The sequence below is a fragment of the Bidens hawaiensis genome, unplaced genomic scaffold, assembly GCF_021521415.1.
Source record: "Bidens hawaiensis isolate Kalapana, Puna unplaced genomic scaffold, B.hawaiensis_p1.1 tig00024648_1, whole genome shotgun sequence".
In the NCBI taxonomy this organism is placed as follows: domain Eukaryota; kingdom Viridiplantae; phylum Streptophyta; class Magnoliopsida; order Asterales; family Asteraceae; genus Bidens; species Bidens hawaiensis.
This window is the reverse complement of record NW_027493901.1, coordinates 283,321-300,234: the sequence shown is the minus strand read 5'-3', so window position 1 is coordinate 300,234 and position 16,914 is coordinate 283,321. Positions and strand designations below refer to the sequence as shown.

At 35.3% G+C, this 16,914-nt stretch overlaps 1 protein-coding gene across 1 annotated transcript; it reads left to right on the top strand.

Moving 5' to 3' along the window:
• Positions 1 to 7,299: 7,299 nt before the first annotated feature.
• Positions 7,300 to 10,496, top strand: LOC143569767 (uncharacterized). The gene is made up of 3 exons (XM_077055598.1): positions 7,300 to 7,609; positions 9,705 to 9,931; positions 10,027 to 10,496. Exons 1-3 carry the CDS (start codon positions 7,306 to 7,308, stop codon positions 10,303 to 10,305), a joined length of 810 nt encoding a protein of 269 aa, XP_076911713.1. The 5' UTR covers positions 7,300 to 7,305; the 3' UTR covers positions 10,306 to 10,496.
• The last annotated feature ends 6,418 nt before the right edge of the window (positions 10,497 to 16,914 follow it).

Sequence of the window (16,914 nt, the reverse complement as noted above, 5' to 3'; positions counted from 1 at the left end):
ACATATCATACTTACCTTATACTTAGCGTTACAACCTGACAGTACGTGCAATACCCGAAGATCGTTCACGTACCATCAAGCAATCATTCATACATTCACATTATTCACATAAGGCATACACTTATCTCTTAGGATAAGCGTATTAACAAACATATTGAGTATGCACACAGCCCCGAAAACATAACACATAAATGGGGCTAGAAACTCACTTGAACACGGTTACGTTCACCGTTAATCGTAATCCCTTTCTTCAGTTGTGCACGGCTGACTGTATAACAAGTACACGTATCAAACAATTATCACTACTCATATCATCTTTCCAGTCTTAACTACTACCCACAACGAACGGGGGTCCGAGGGCAGCGCCCCGGCAGCGGGGTCTAGGGGCGGCAGCCCCTAGCAGGGTCCAAGGGGCAGAGCCCCTGGCTGGGGTCGAGCTGCCAGGTCAGCTTGGAAAAATTTTATTTCCATTAACTGTCTTAACACATTTTTCATTAGATTTTTAATTTATTTTCTAAACGAACTTGGCTTTAGGCGAAGTTACCATTTAGGCGAACTTGGCTTTAGGCGAAGTTACCATTTAGGCGAACTTGGCTTTAGGCGAAGTTGCCATCAGGCGAACTTTGCTTCAGGCGAAGTTGTCAGCAGGCGAACTTGACCTCAGACAAAGTTACCAGTTAGGCGAACTTAGCTTTACAGCGAAGTTGCCATCAGGTGAACTTAGCTTGCAGGCGAAGTTCATCAGGCGAACTTGGCTTGCAGGCGAAGTTCATCGCTTTGAAGGCGAAGTTGCCCAGTTACAGGCGAAGTTGCCCAGATCAGCCGCTGTTTGGTTTCTAACCAGCTTTTTGGGCGATTTTAACACCCTTGTTATGGTTCAACATCACCCACTACGCTTCCCGACCATTTTCGGTCATATCTACGCTAAAAAGCTTGGATCTTTAAACTTCAAAGATCAAGAATCATACCTTTTTGGGCTTGTTTGGATCTCGTTTACTTGCTAGCACACTAATCGCTCTCTCTCGGACCTGCCCGATTCTTCCCTTGGCTCGGCCGGCCGGCGAAGTTAGTGTGGTATGTGTGTGTTTTGGAAGTGTGAAAGGATAAGATGGAAATGAAGATATTTTGGGTTTAGGGGATATTTATATCCCTTAGATCCCATTCTCATTTAACCCATCTTAATTAATCCAAGTCCATGGTCCGCTCCTTACCCGACATTAATCAATTACGCGAAATCACTAAACATAACTTCCTTTATTCATCATTAAAATTTTAGGATGTTACATCATAATTTCTATCGACAACGTCGGAAAGGGTAGGAAGACAATTCAGTAAAACCCTCAAATCACATATGCTTATCATTCTTGGAATATGATTGTACCAACTAGTCAAACGAGTGACCACCGATAAAACATACTCCTAGACCGACTTCCTCGTTTCCTTAACCGAGAATACCACTACTCCATTACATTTCCAACGCCAACAATCGTTACCATTTTCGATATATAACTATATTATCATATACTTATTATTCTTGTTTATGTATGTATGTATGTATGTATTGTAACATTTCAGATCTTTCGTATTTGTTTCTTATTCGTTTACCCAACTCAGAATATATTTCAGATCTTTTGTATTAAATAAAACTTGTATTTATTAGTATTTAACTAGATTTAACTAATATTATATTTTAATAACTTGTCAAACAATGCTTATAAACTTTTAACATCATTTAAAACGGCTAAAAATCGCGTTTACAAAACTACAAGGACTATTTTGCCAAATCTTTTCTATTTTCGACTAAATTAACGAAATTTAAGCTCCAAGATACGTCAATTAATGTTTTAAAACATACCAATTCGTTTTATTGTTGTCCATGCTGAATTTTGTTAGTTACTATACCTGCTTTTCTCACTAATAGCTTATTTCATTTCCTAATCGAGTGGATTACTTCATAAATGCATTATAACTCTCAATAGTTAATTAAAACACATCATAAAACCATAAAATATTATTGAAAACATCAGCCACCATCTCTTAATCTTGAAATCCTTATTCCCCTTTATCAATTTCATAAAGTTTGTTCAAGTTCTTTCATCCATGGTTTGACTTTGATATTCAAGACTCTTTGACTCGTGATTTCTCATTGTTCCAATCTTTCTGGTTAAGTTGTCTTCATGTAAAACATTTAGTTTTGTCTAACTAACAAAATCCCTCAATCAATTTTACTGATTGATGGGGTTTTGTCAGTCAATTGCTTTTCGACCCGTTGTAGGGCATAAAAGTCAATTTCAAAGGTTTTTCAATTACTACTACTTCTGACCAACATTAGCTTTCAAGCCATAAGACTTTTATGTTTATTTTGAAATTTTAAGTGTACTATCGAAAACCCAACTCCTGGCTCGTTGTTCGAATTCTAGTTAGTACCAGCTCGCTTATTTATTAAAATTATCATAACCGGAGTTCTATACACCTGTTTGGATTGATTCGAACGCCTATGTTCTCGGTTTTTACTCTATTTTATGTTGTATATGTATCAGGTCTGTTTGGATCAGAATACTTGTCATGATAACCTTGCTCGTTTATTTTATCTCACAGTTTACTCGTTTAATCATCAAGGTGAGTAATCACTCCCCTATTTTACTGTTTTAAAATACTTTTGGGGACTTATGCTTATCAAATCTTATTTTTCATACTACATATTATCCATATGGGTAAATTATGATTATTGTGTTGTTGATCAATTAAATGTTTATTTGTTAGTTGCTTATTTGCTTATTTGTTTTATTATTTGATTCTAGCAATTCGAAGGGGTCCATAATTGATTCTAGCAATTTGTAATTCTAGCAAGTCGTCATAGTAGTCATAGCCCGTTTGTGAGGCATGGTCAGCTGGCGATTAACTGACACTAGTTATTTTTTTCATTTAATTGTTGATACTCATGATATTGATTTGCATATTTCATATATAATATATTTATTATCAAAATTTGGTGATTACTTACTCAACATGTGTTGTTGACAATATATATATATATATATATATATATATAGAGAGAGGCATATTGCATGTTGTTATTTGCTTTGAAATGAAGATTGAATGTCAAATAGATTGGTTTTAGGTTATATATAAAAAGACAAATAGTTTGATTTATTTGTTTTTTTTTATATTTATTTGTAACAAATTGAGACGATGTGTATTTGATTGAATTTAAATAAATAAATTAGATATTGTCATATTTAAGTTGTATGATAGTACCTTGTGAGCTATGAGCTGTGAGCAATCAGTTCGTGCCTCGACATTTTCGCCGTATGTATGTATGTATGTATGGATGGATGGATGGATGGATGCATGCATGCATGCATGAGTTGGATCTAATACAAAGGAGATTCTCCTTGCGAAGTTAAGCGAAGAAAGAAGAAGCTTGGCTCATGAGTTGTTTTTTAAGATCATGTTCGGCTTATTTATTATTTATTAATTAATTTATATACATGTATGATTATTTTTATATATGTCGAGAAAAAACTTAAAGGGTCGTGAATTATGATATTAATACATATAAATGCAAAATAGATGAACTAAAAAAAATACACAAGGCTTAGTAAAGCTTGACAAGCTTAAACGAGCATCTCACACAAGGTGGGGGCTTGAGCTCAGTAACTAAATAAAAGCGTTATTTGAGGCTCGGGCCCGAAAAAACTCCACTTGTTCGAGTTTTTCATCAATCCGAGCTCAAGTAAATCGAGAGTGGCTCAACTCGTTTAGAGCTTTTTATCAATGTGAGCTCAAGTAACTCGCGAGCGACTATGCTCATTTCGAGCCTTTTATTGATCCAATTTCAACTAGTTCGGTGTAGGCTAAATTAGCTCACGAACGACTTGACTTGAGCTAATAAAAGCAAACCTCGACTCGTTTAGATATTTTTATTTGTTTTTGTTATACATGTATATTTTATATTTATGAATTATAAGGGTTAGTTTATAAAATCTACCTTTGAGTTTCCCCCCAGTTTTTAACACAAAAATAATTTGATTTCCCTCCAATCTAAACCCAATTAGATTTCATCCCCAAACAATTAACTCCCCACTTTCTCTCAACCTCTCGATCTCCCTCTGGCTTTCTCACATGTTGATCTCTCTCTTTTCTCATGAATGAAGAACAAATACTTCAAAGGTAATTCTTCAGTTAATTTCTTTAACTAAATCTATATGACTAAGGCTTGTAGTTTTGGTGTATATCTAATTAACATCTATGATCTGATTTTTTAGGTTAGTTGAGATTATTTACTTTATCTTTTATGCTTTGCTCCATCATGCATACCAAGTGTTTGATAAAATGTCTAAGTGAGTTTCCTTGTATTCATGTAGAGTTATTTATTTATTTAATTTGCTTATAATAGATAATTTTTGAATATTTTGCAAATATAAAGTGGTTAATTTGATTTTTAAACGGTAGGAAAATTGTTTTGGTGAGTTTGAAATATTGTTGCCATATAAATGCAGGTTGTTGCAATATGGTTATTGATTGTTGAATCAACATGTATTCTGTGAATGAATTTTGGTTTTGTTATATTTATTCTAATAAATTTTCTTTTACAAATCATGGCTTTCTTTATGCAGGTTTGCTAAAGTGGATAATCTATGGAGATGTAGTAAGTTGAAGCACATAGACCTTGCTTTAAGTTAATTGAGAACAATTGCATCATCTATTAAGGTAAGGCTAATTGGCCTTTCTTGAAAGTTTTGCAATTTTTGAATTGTATATTTGCATGAACTTGTTGTATATTGTTAGTGCTAGGCGCATAAATCAAGAGCCCGGACAAATTCATGTGCTTTATTTTCACTTGATAAACTACTTGAGCAATTTGCAACACGATAACTGAAATCGTATTGTCAGCAGCGGTGTTGCTGAGCCACCTGACTAACTGAAGCACCTTGTCAATGGTGCCCCGATCATCCTTATGAATCAAATGCTAAATATGTGCCGAAGCGATGCTCTCGATAGTTTGTACGAGTTCTACTTTTTTTTTATTAAATATCTTGATTAGTTGATTATGTCTTAATTCCTATGTATTTGCAGGATGATTATTTGTCATCTATGTACAATTATGCAGGTTTATTGGTGTGTCCAATTGCTGCTTTGATTCTTATTATAGGAATTAGGGAATGTATATCAATTTTAGCTTTTGTTTCCTACTGTATGGATCTTCTACAGCCCTCTCAAGTATGTTCTTATTTCCATAATCTTTTGTGAAATTTTGTTGTTTTTTTGATATATTATATATATATTTTTTGTTATCAAATGGATGAACATATTCATAGATATACAAAGATCATAGCTATATGAACACAGGGAGCACCTCACTTTGCCCTTAGATTCAGACGATTTGCAAATCACTCAATGGTGTTCATGAGTTTGTTTGTATATGGTAGCTTTGTTCAGATTTTGACTCGAACTGTGTCGACCTGTACCAGACGTCATCACTACTTTACACCCAATGCAACACGGGTTAGTACCAGCTAATTTACTTTAAATAAAGTATATTTGTTATCAAAATATATATACATACTTAAATTTGATTAAAATTGTGGTGTATATATAATTATATTATGACGTCATCCGGCCCAATCGATCCGACGTGCCGACCAATCAACTGTTAAAACGAGCGGTTTTATGTCCGATTTGGTTCAGAAAACATTGGGTATGATTATTAATCATATATATTTTGTTTTATTAAGTTTTAACAAATTTCTAGGTACAAGTAGTACGATCCCAAATGGAAGAACATTTGAAAAAAGAACAGACGACATGAGAAGACTTGGAACAATGAATGAAAGAAATGAAAAACTAGCGTATGGAAGATGACAAAATTCAAAAATTAAGATTAGTGTTATATTGTAAACCTTTTAAATTTATCGTTTATGTGGTTGATTTGTAAAACATGTTTTATATTATATACAAAATTTTCTGCATTTTTAGCATAATAGATCTTGATTTTTTTTTAATTTTTAAATATATTTTAGGAATATGATGGAAAAAAATGAAAACTAAAATATTATTAGATGCAAATTATTTTGATGCGTTGGAAATGTGTAGGTAAATCTAAAAATTAAAAATAATTAGATTGCGTTAGAAATGTGTAAGAAAGTATATTAAGATGCGTAGGAAATGTGTAAGAAAGTGAAAATTCATGTTTTAATTATTTGTGTTAGAAATGCGTTGGAAACTTCCAACGACATTTTTTTGTAGGTAACGTGTTGGAAAATGTGTTGGAACTGCGTAGTAAAATATTTCTCACGAGGCTTTTTCCCACATACCCGTTTTTGTTGGAAATGTGTTGGAAACAGTGATTTCCTACACATTTCCAACAAAAAATGGCGTAAGAAGTCGACCAGTTTTCTAGTAGTGTTAGGTCTCAACACGTCTTTCACGACATGTTTGCAATTAATCATGTTTGCCCTATTAATTGTTTTTTTTAATATTACATTATTATAATTAATTTTACCCGTATTTGGTTTTTTAATAACTTGTAATGCATAAAGTTTTATTAAGTTTTAAATATATCTTTGAGACGTGCTTATTTTTATCTACGTGTTGGCATAAACTTTCCTTAGAACGAGTTTGGTCAAATTTTATTAAACATTTATTGAACATTTCGATATCAATTTGACACTCGGTTTTGAGTAAAATTTATGACAACATGTAGAAAAAATATAAATTTATATATTACAAGTTATAAAAGAAAAACCAAATATAGATAAAATTAATTATAATAACGTAATATTAAAAAAAACAATTAATAGGCCAAACATGTCGTGAAAGACGCGTGAGAGGCTAACAGGTCGTCAAAAACGCACATTGAAGGCTAAAATGTCATGAAAGATGCGTTTGGTGATCAAACATGTTGTGAAAGATGAGTTGAGGCCTAACACGTCGTCAAAGACGTGTTTCTAGAGAACATTTCTGAAAAGTTTTATTTATATGAACAAAACTAAAATCTCTCCCCATTAAAAAAAATACATTTTAAAAATTTTCTTTAATTATATCCCTTATTCTCTTCCATTTCCAATAGTAAAAAACACACACATGAAAAAACATGTTACAAACGTAACAAACCATAAAAGATAAAAGCCACCAACCAAACATTTGTCTTGTCCGAATAAACTAATCTTTGTCTTCCATTTTCTCCAATCCGCCCACAAATACAGACTCAAGTCAACCCTCTGGTCAACCAAGACTGCTCAACAAATCAACATAAAACCAACCATAACCAAACCCACTTCCTCTAACCATGACGAGACCATCATGGAGCCATGGCATGATCTCACCGGCAAAGTGGTCTTCGCCACCGGAGCATCGTCCGGTATCGGCAAAGAGTTCTGTCTTGATTTAGCCAAAGCTGGCTGTAAGGTCATTGCCTCTGCTAGGAGAATTGAGTTGCTGAAATCACTGTGTGATGAGATTAACGGACCCGGGTCGGAGCCGGTTCGAGCCGTTGCGGTTCAGCTGGATGTTAGTGCTGATGAGAAGGCTATTGAAGCTGCTGTAGAGAAGGCGTGGGTGGCTTTTGGACATATTGATGCTTTGATTAATAATGCTGGGCTTTCAGGTAGCTTTTAGAATATGTTTGATTAAGTTTTGTAAATTTGTTAATTATCTGGTTTTTAACTGAATTTGTTATTACATAATTACGCAATAACTTTTGAACTAGAGTAAGGTGGGTATGGATCAACGTAGATTATTGTTTGGTACACATTTAGGGGGTGTTCTGCCTGGATTTTATATTTTAGCTTATGCTTATTACCTTACACAAATAAGCTAAAAAACCATCTATAACAAACCTTTTCAAATTAGCTTATATAAGCTAATAAGCATAATCTTAAAAAGCTAAACCAAACACCAAGTTAAGCTTATTTTAATAAATAAAAAAAGAGCTAAAAAAGCTAGGCCAAACAACCCCTTAGGCTGAGGGGTGTGGGGGTTTTAATGGGGGCTTTAGTGGGGGCTCCAACCAATAATATTATGACATGTGGCAGAGAGAGAAACTGGATAAGGGGGTTGTTGGAGCCCCCGTTGGAGCCCTGGCCCCTGGTGTGGAGGGGCTCCAGCAGGGGCTCCAGCGAATTTTTTTTTTTTTTTTTTTTATAAATATATTCAAACAACGACATTTTTTTTGTGTTAGTTTTGAGAGGATTTTAGGAGGAAAGGTGTATAATTGTGAAATGAAGTATATTTTATAAAGATATATATTTATAGTTTAAGAAAATATTTTTTTTTTAATTTAATATGAGCTCAACGGCTCTTTTCCGTAAACCTATATAGAAAATATATTTTTTTTTGTTTTTTTTCGGCTCCCAACGGTCCAAAATACCTCAAAAGGTGTGCTCCTCTCTCTCTTCTCCCGCTAACCAGCTCACGCCTGCATTGTTTTTCGCGTTAGCGCCCCGTTAGCGCCCCCGTTAGCGCCCCGGTGGTGTGGTGTTAGCGCCTGGGGGCGCGAGCGGAGGGGCTCTAGCGCCCCCGTTGAAGCCCCACACCCCTCAGCCTTAGTTAAATATTGTAGGTTTTATAGTTTATTAAAATATCTTGAGTGAACTGCAGTTTTCGTCCTTGTGGTTTGTTCAAATTTGCGGTTTTAATCAAATTGTTTCAAATTTTCATTTTTTGTCCTTGTGGTTTTATTTCATTTGCAATAAAACCCGACCCCACTAACTCTGTTAAGTTTGGTTGTTAAACTCATCAGTGTGCCCCTCACGTGAAGGGCAGTTTTGTCCTTTTTTTCCAAATACGCTCCCGCCCTTCACGTGAGGAGGCTTGCAAATTAGGACTGGGTTTATTTGATGAGAAAAAGGACAAAATTGCCCCTTACGTGAGGGGCACGTTAACGAGTTTATCGACCAGACTTAACACGGTTAGTGAGGTAGGCCTTAATTGCAAGTGAAATGTAATCTCAGGGATGAAAAGGCGCAAATTTAAAACTATTGGACTAAAACCGCAGATTTGAACAAACCACAAGGACAAAAACCGCAGCTTACTCTAAAATTTTTAATCGGATAAATTTTCAATAGAAAACAAGAAAAGTAGGTTTTTGTTAATGAAAAATGAGTACAATAATTGAACGTGAAATTGACCAAAGACCTTCCATGTATTGTGGAGAACAATCACAATGTTGAAACAGAACAACTTTCTTTTAATTATTTATTTATTATTATTATTTTGTTTGTCAAAGATTATATAAGTTGGGAGTAAAACAGTTGATAGTTGTATGGTTAACAATCATTAGCAGTAACTGAGTTGTTATTGATCACTTAATGTTGTTAATAATAATTGTCACTCATGGATCATATTGTTAATGATCGTTTCTAATGCAAGTTTCCATTAACCATGTAAACTCGAAGTAACTTTCAAAAACTTTTCGACATGATAATCGAAGTTTTATTCCACCACGGATGTCACTCACTGATGATCCAAGTTGCTGCTAGTCACAATTAGTACCCATAGACCATAGTTAGTGTGACACTTGGGAAATAATACATTTTAGGCAACTTAAGACTTGTTTCCTTTATTATTACCATTGATTTTATTAATTTTCTTTTACTCATTACCAATAAATCTTAGTGTACAAACTCGAATATACCTGATTTTCAATGTAGTGATACTTGCTTTTGTAATTTCAAGGGCTCACATCAAATTTTGTAATCTAGGTAAGCCCAAAAACCCCTTGGACTATGAAGAGAAAGACTGGGAATACATGTTCCGGACAAACCTAACCGGATCATGGCTGCTTTCAAAACATGTTGGTATACGCATGCGCAAAGCCAAACAAGGCGGCTCAATAATCAACATTTCATCAATTACTGGCACTAATCGTGTTTATCTCCCGGGTGGTGTTGCTTATGCTTCTTCAAAGGCTGTTAATACCATGACTAAGGTATATTATCTTATTAAATAAAGTTGTATAATAATTAATAGTGTGTTTACATGATGTGTTAAACTTAATTTATTGGATACAAATAATGACAACAGGTGATGGCAATGGAATTGGGAGTAAACAACATAAGAGTAAACTGCATAAATCCTGGGATTTTCAGAACTGAGATTACTCAAGGATTAGTAGACAAAGATTGGTTTAATAATGTGACTTTGAGAACGGTTCCTTTGAAGACACTTGGCACGATAAATCCATCATTGACGGCTCTTGCACGCTACTTGATCCATGATTCTTCAGTTTATGTGACGGGAAGTTGTTTTATTGCTGATGCGGGTACAAGCTTGGTAACAATTCCTATTTTCTCCTCTCTATGAGATTAATGTTTTTACATCAAATTTGATGAAATGAAACATTTATTAAGTGTGTTATTGTTGTTGCTATTGTATATCTTTGACGCACACGAATGAGCAATTTGTAAGGACTATGACATGTTTGGACATGGATAGTTGGTATGTTAGTTAATCTTTTTTGCTTGTCGTCTGGAATAGATCTTGCTTTGTGAAAAGATTGAAACGACTAGCAAACAAACTTAAAGATAAATGATAATTTAAATTTCTTAAACTTCATGCTATTGGATCTATGATGAACTAATTTTATAGTGTTTAAAATTGTTGTAGTACAATTTAGACTTGCTAAATATTTTTTTAAAACCATAATACAAAAACCAAGAGGATGAAGTACATTTAACTCCTCTTAAAAAAACAAACAAACAAAAAAAGGAAGAAAAGGAATCATATATTATTATTTATTTTAAAGTAGAACAAATACGTTACCAACGTGAATTAATCAAACATATCAACCCAACCTAGTTAAGTGCAATAGTGTACGCCATGTTATCGTGTTGATACATCAACTCGGAACTACCAGGTACCATTAGCTAAAAGGACTTAGTAATCATCATCATAAAATGCATTATAGTTATTGTGATGCATTGCCATATAACCAACTTGATCTTATGCCAACCACTCGGTACGTAGCATCAAGCTCCTTCAAGCAGCAGCGGAACTATAGTAGGGTCCGGATTGACCCTCCAGCAGACCAATGTATGCCTCAACCGGTATGCATTAACCGTTGTACTTGATGTTATTTTGTGTTTTGACCTTTTAGATTGTCTCCATAGGCTATTTAAAGTTGAAAGAGAATAGTGAGATTTTGTTTTTCAAATTTTTTTTTGGCATGCCAATGTTGAGGGAAGGTTTACGAATCGGAGTTGTAGAAAAAAGATGGAAGATGAAGATGTGGTCATGTGGTTAAAATGGATTTTAAATATATATAAATATATTTAGGTTATGCATGCTATCTTTTCTGATGCACGGTTAATAGACTCAGTATTAAAGTAATATTTTAATATATTATTTTTTTTCTTACCGTTTGTATTTTGACAAGTTGTACATTTTAAATCACTTTATAATTATTTAATTTATTGAATATTTATTATGTTTTTCATTTTAACTTTTATATACATTAATTATATATACGAAATTGATTTGATTTATGTTATAATATATTATTTACTTTAAATTTTATTATTTCCTATAATTGTATGTTACGATTCTTTTATTATTTTATGGCTAGATTCTTTTTATTTTAGAGATACTTTGTTATCAAGAAAATAAATCTTAAATCAAATATTTAGACGTTGAATATTAATGCATATAACTATAGAATAAGTCAAGAAAGAGGTTAATTTGTTAGATGATGAAATTATTGGTGACCCGGCCTCGTACAATTCAGTTATTGATGTATACCAACGAACATAAAACATTTCTATTACAACCCTCCAGCCTAAAACCTCTAGTTCCGCCACGGCCTCCAAGTTATTCTTTGAAGATCAAATCAAACAAAAGCTTTTCACTGCAAATACCAATATACCATCATCACATTTTGTTAAGGTGCGACACAATGTTATCATGCTATGCCTTTTATGGTTTTAGTCCGACTGTTTATCAAACACAACAATACCTAAGCTCAAAAGTCCTTTCCAATATTAAATCTACATGTCCAAATATAAAATTGTATCTTTGACCACGTAGGAAGGCATGTACTAACAATATAATCCATCCCTTTAGTATCATTTAATTTTCAGGTCATCAACTAAAAACCAAAAACATGAAAAAGAAAATAATCAATACTTTCCAAACTTTGATTTATAACGTTTGCCACATATGACATAAGTCACTATTTTCTATCTAGAACCATCTTTTATCTATCTAGTAAAGATCGGGGTTTGGTAAAGTGAGTCATGTCTGAATTTCTTAAGATGTCACATTTGCAACAATGGTCCTTCAAAGTGTAAGAACCGAATTCGTGAATTGAGTAAATAAACAGAAAATTAACAAACAGTTTTATTACTCATACAATACAATACAAGAATCTGAAATACAATACAGAATCAAAGAAATAAACCAAATACAATACAAAAAAAATGTAAACGGTTTGGCTGAGGATAGTGTTGAACACGGGGCCCTTAAAACAATATTTCGAGTCTCCCAAGAGAACTTGTTGTTTCCCAGGATACAACAGCCGGAGCAGTGCTACTTCCGGAGTTAACCGTAAACCTGAAAAAGGTTTGAATAAAAGAAACCAGAAATGTAGAAGAAGAAGTTGGAAAAAACCTTGCAACAATGCCTGTGTTGTGTGTAAGGTTTGGTGTGTGTTGCAACTTAGTTTACCTCTCTATTTATAGAGGAAAAACAAGGCACAAGTTCTTCATCCCACCAATGTGGGATACACCACTACAGTATTTTCTTTCAAATACACACAATCACATATCGATATCTCATTCATCAATGTCTATTAGTGTGCATTTGTTGTGTCATAACAACCTACTAATGCACACGTAACAAATTTTCCAACAATCCCCCACATGAATGGAAATCGATTCTTCGAAGTAAGTTTCAGCAGTTGAGTATTGCCGGATAGGTAGGTGTTACCCTTTGAACCTTCCGTTGTGAAGCATACTTAGCCTCCTAGCGGTTTGTAGTCGCGATGACTTTGAACAGACCCCCATTTGTGTAGACGACATATGCCTTCACACAATACTCTCCCTGGTTTGGTCAACCCCTCATTCTTGTGTCCGTTATGGTCATGGATCACGGTCCTGGTTCTGCGAGAGCTCTAGGAAATTGCGCCTCCCCACAATTCCATTCGAAGCGACCACACTTCTCTCTAACATAGGTGATTCCCATGAATCATTAAAAGCATCATGGTTATTTCACTTAACCTTAATATGCTTAACCTCTCCCAAATGTCACTGGTTTTAGGGTACTCCCCTAGGAGAAAGGACTAGTAAGTTCAAGACTCCCTTTGGTTTTGGGGTACTCCCCCACAGTGACTGCCTCTGGTCATATGATTAAGTTTGCCTATTGAACTTAGCTCTTGGGATCTCCAGTCTGCTAAGTTAGGTTTCTCTCATACTTCCTTTATCGCGGGATTTAGTCCCATTCCTCTCGACAACTTATAAAATTTATCCGTGCTTAAGCCTTTTGTTGACGGGTCTGCAATGTTATCTTCTGACCTCACATGGTCAATCGTGATAACACCCGTTGACAGTAGTTGTCGTATCGTGTTATGTCTACGTCTCATATGCCTTGATTTGCCATTATACATTGAACATTGAGATCTACCAATTGCAGACTCACTGTCACAATGTATGCAAATTGCCGACAACGGCTTTGGCCATTGTGGAATGTCTTCCACGAATTGACGTAACCATTCTGCCTCTTCCCCAGATTTGTCTAAGGCAATGAATTCAGACTCCATTGTGGATCTAGCAATTAAAGTTTGTTTAGATGATTTCCAAGATATTGCTGCCCCACCAAGTAGGAACACGTACCCACTTGTTGATTTGGAATCTTTCATATCCGAAATCCAGTTCGCATCAGTATACCCTTCAATCACAGCTGGATGGTTGGTATAATGCAAACCATAGTCTCTTGTGTATCTTATGTACCAAAGCACCCTTATAATAGCTTTCCAATGTTGAACACTTGGATTGCTAGTATATCTACTTAGCCTACTAACCGCTTATGCTAAATCGGGTCTCGTACATGTCATGAGATACATTAGACTTCCAATGATTCTTGCTAATTGAGCAACCGGCTCAGCTCTATTTTTACATAGATGTAGAGTAGTGTCAACAGGAGAACGAGCCACTCGCTTGTCTTCCTTGTTGAATTTTTCAAGAATCTTGTCGACATAGTGTGCTTGACTCAAAGTAAGACCTTCTTTGGTTTTAATGATTTTTATTCCAAGAATAGTATCAACTAAACCCATGTCTTTCATGTCAAATCGTGCCTTTAACATGTCTTTTGTAGATTGAACCATTTTATCATTACTCCCAATGATAAGCATGTCATCCACATAAAGGCATAAAATAACATAACCTCCATTTGTATTTTTAACATAAACACATTTATCACACTCATTAATTTTGAAACCATTGCCAATCATGACTTGGTCAAACTTTTGGTGCCATTGTTTTGGAGCTTGCTTCAAGCCATACAAAGACTTGATGAGTTTGCATACTTTACCCTTTTGACCAGGGGCGGAGAAACCCTCAGGTTGCTCCATGTATATCTCTTCTTCCAAATCACCATTTAGAAAAGCTGTTTTTACATCCATTTGGTGCACTTCCAAACTTCGTAAAGACGCGATTGCAAGCACCAACCTTATAGAGGTTATACGTGTTACATGTGAGTGAGTATCAAAATAGTCTAGACCTTCCTTTTGTCTAAAACCTTTGATCACTAGCCTCGCCTTGTATTTATCAATACTTCCATCGGCTTTCATCTTCTTTTTGAAAATCCAACGATATCCAAGTGGTTTGCAACCAATTGGAAGATCTACCAATTCCCAAGTATGATTTTGTAAGATCGAATCAATTTCATTCTTGATTGCTTCTTTCCATTGAGGTCCTTCAGGTGAGGTCACCACTTCATGGTAGGTATTAGGTTCACCTTCAACCATAAAGCTTACGAAGTCAGGACCAAAGGATTTTGCAACCTTTTGTCTTTTGCTTCGTCTTAAATCACCATCCTCAGTCTCGGGCCGTTCATGTGTTCCTTCATGAACCAAGTCGTCATTTTGTGTTGACGAGCTTGCACCTACATCATTCGCTCGTGATGATGAGGCCTCATGTGTGTGTCCTAACTTAGGAAACACGTGCTCAAAATACGAGACAGTATTGGGGCTCGCCTCCATGAAAGTGTTTACGTGTACATTTGGATTTTTGGATTCATGTACCAAAAACCGATGTGCACTACTATTGTGAGCATATCCAATGAAAATGCAATCAACAGTTTTGGAACCAATCCTAAGAGCCTTAGGAGGTGGCACGGTGACTTTATCTAGGCACCCCCACACTTTCATGTATTTGTACGAAGGTTCTCTTCCTTTCCATAACTTATAAGGAGTCTCGTCCCTATTATTGAGAGGTATCTTATTTAAAAGATAATTTGCCGTTAAAATGGCATCCCCCCCACATGTCATGGCTCACCCCAGAACTAACCAACATGGCATTCATCATCTCTTTCAATGTACGGTTCTTTCGTTCCGCCATGCCATTTGATTGTGGAGAATAAGGAGCGGTTAATTCATGTATTATGCCACTTTGTGCGCATAAATCCGCAAATGGTGAAACGTGTTCACCTCCTCGATCGCTTCTCACACGTTTAATTTTCTTGTTAAGTTGTAACTCAACTTCATTTTTAAACAAGATAAATTTTTCTATTGCTTCATCTTTACTTTTAAGTAAATATACATAGCAATATTTTGAGCAATTATCAATAAACGTGATGAAATATTTGTTTCCCCCTCTTGTTGGGCACATTTTTAAATCGCACACATCGGTGTGAATTAAATCAAGTGTTTCGGTTATTCTTTCAACCGATTTGAAGGATGATCTTGTAAGTTTTGATTCAACACATGTTTCGCATTTCGAGTTTGTATCAATGTGGAATGTTGGTATGCTTTTTAATTTAATTAAACGACGAAGTGAATTGAAATTTACATGTCCTAATCTACCATGCCAAACATTTGAATTTAAAGACTCAATAATATAAGCAGAAGTAGATGCCTTATTCATTTCATTTCCAATCACGGTTACATCAAGTTTAAACATACCATTGAGGGCATAGCCCTTACCAACATACATTCCATGCTTAGTCAAGACAAACTTGTCCGACTCAAACACTAAACGAAAACCAAACTTATTAAGCAACCAACCCGAAACCAAATTCTTACGAATTTCGGGCACATACAAAGTGTTACTCAAAGTAAGCTCTTTTCCCGGAGTCATCTTCAAGATCACATTCCCTTCGCCCTTGATGTCGGCCGTTGCTTGATTCCCCATAAACAGCTTAGCATCACTAGCAGTCTCCTTAAAGGTGCTAAAGAGGGTCTTATCACCACATACATGACGGGTCGCACCCGTATCAATGAACCATCCTTGCGGTTTGTCCCCCACAAGATTGATTTCTTCAATCATTGCCGAGAGCTCGGTGATCATTGCCACCAAAGGTTCACCATTTTCATCCACCATATGCGCACGCTCACGCTTAGGCTTCTTCCATTGGTTCGCACGATGGCCATTCTCATTACAATTGTAACAAACACCTTGGAAGTTTGAATATTGAGGTTTCTTTTTCACAACCTCCTTCTTCGGTCCAAGTTTCACCTTTCCCTTTCCCTTATTCATTTTACCCTTACCCTTATGCCCCCCCCCCCCCCTTAGAAGATTGTCCAAGTTCAACCATGTTGGCCTTAGCCATTGGCTCCACACGAGCTGATTTTTGAGCCGTTTTATTGTCTTCCTCAATTCGAAGACGAACAATTAATTCATCAATAGTCATCTCATTTCGTTTGTGCTTAAGATAATTCTTAAACTCAACACAAATAGGAGGCAACTTTTCAATTATGGCTGC

Coding starts and splice junctions, on each gene's coding strand:
- LOC143569767 (XM_077055598.1), top strand. CDS start 7,306: ATGGAGCCATGGCATGATCTCACCGGCAAAGTGGTCTTCGCCACCGGA. Junction 7,610..9,704: donor TAATAATGCTGGGCTTTCAG/GTAGCTTTTAGA, acceptor TTTGTAATCTAG/GTAAGCCCAAAAACCCCTTG. Junction 9,932..10,026: donor CTGTTAATACCATGACTAAG/GTATATTATCTT, acceptor TAATGACAACAG/GTGATGGCAATGGAATTGGG.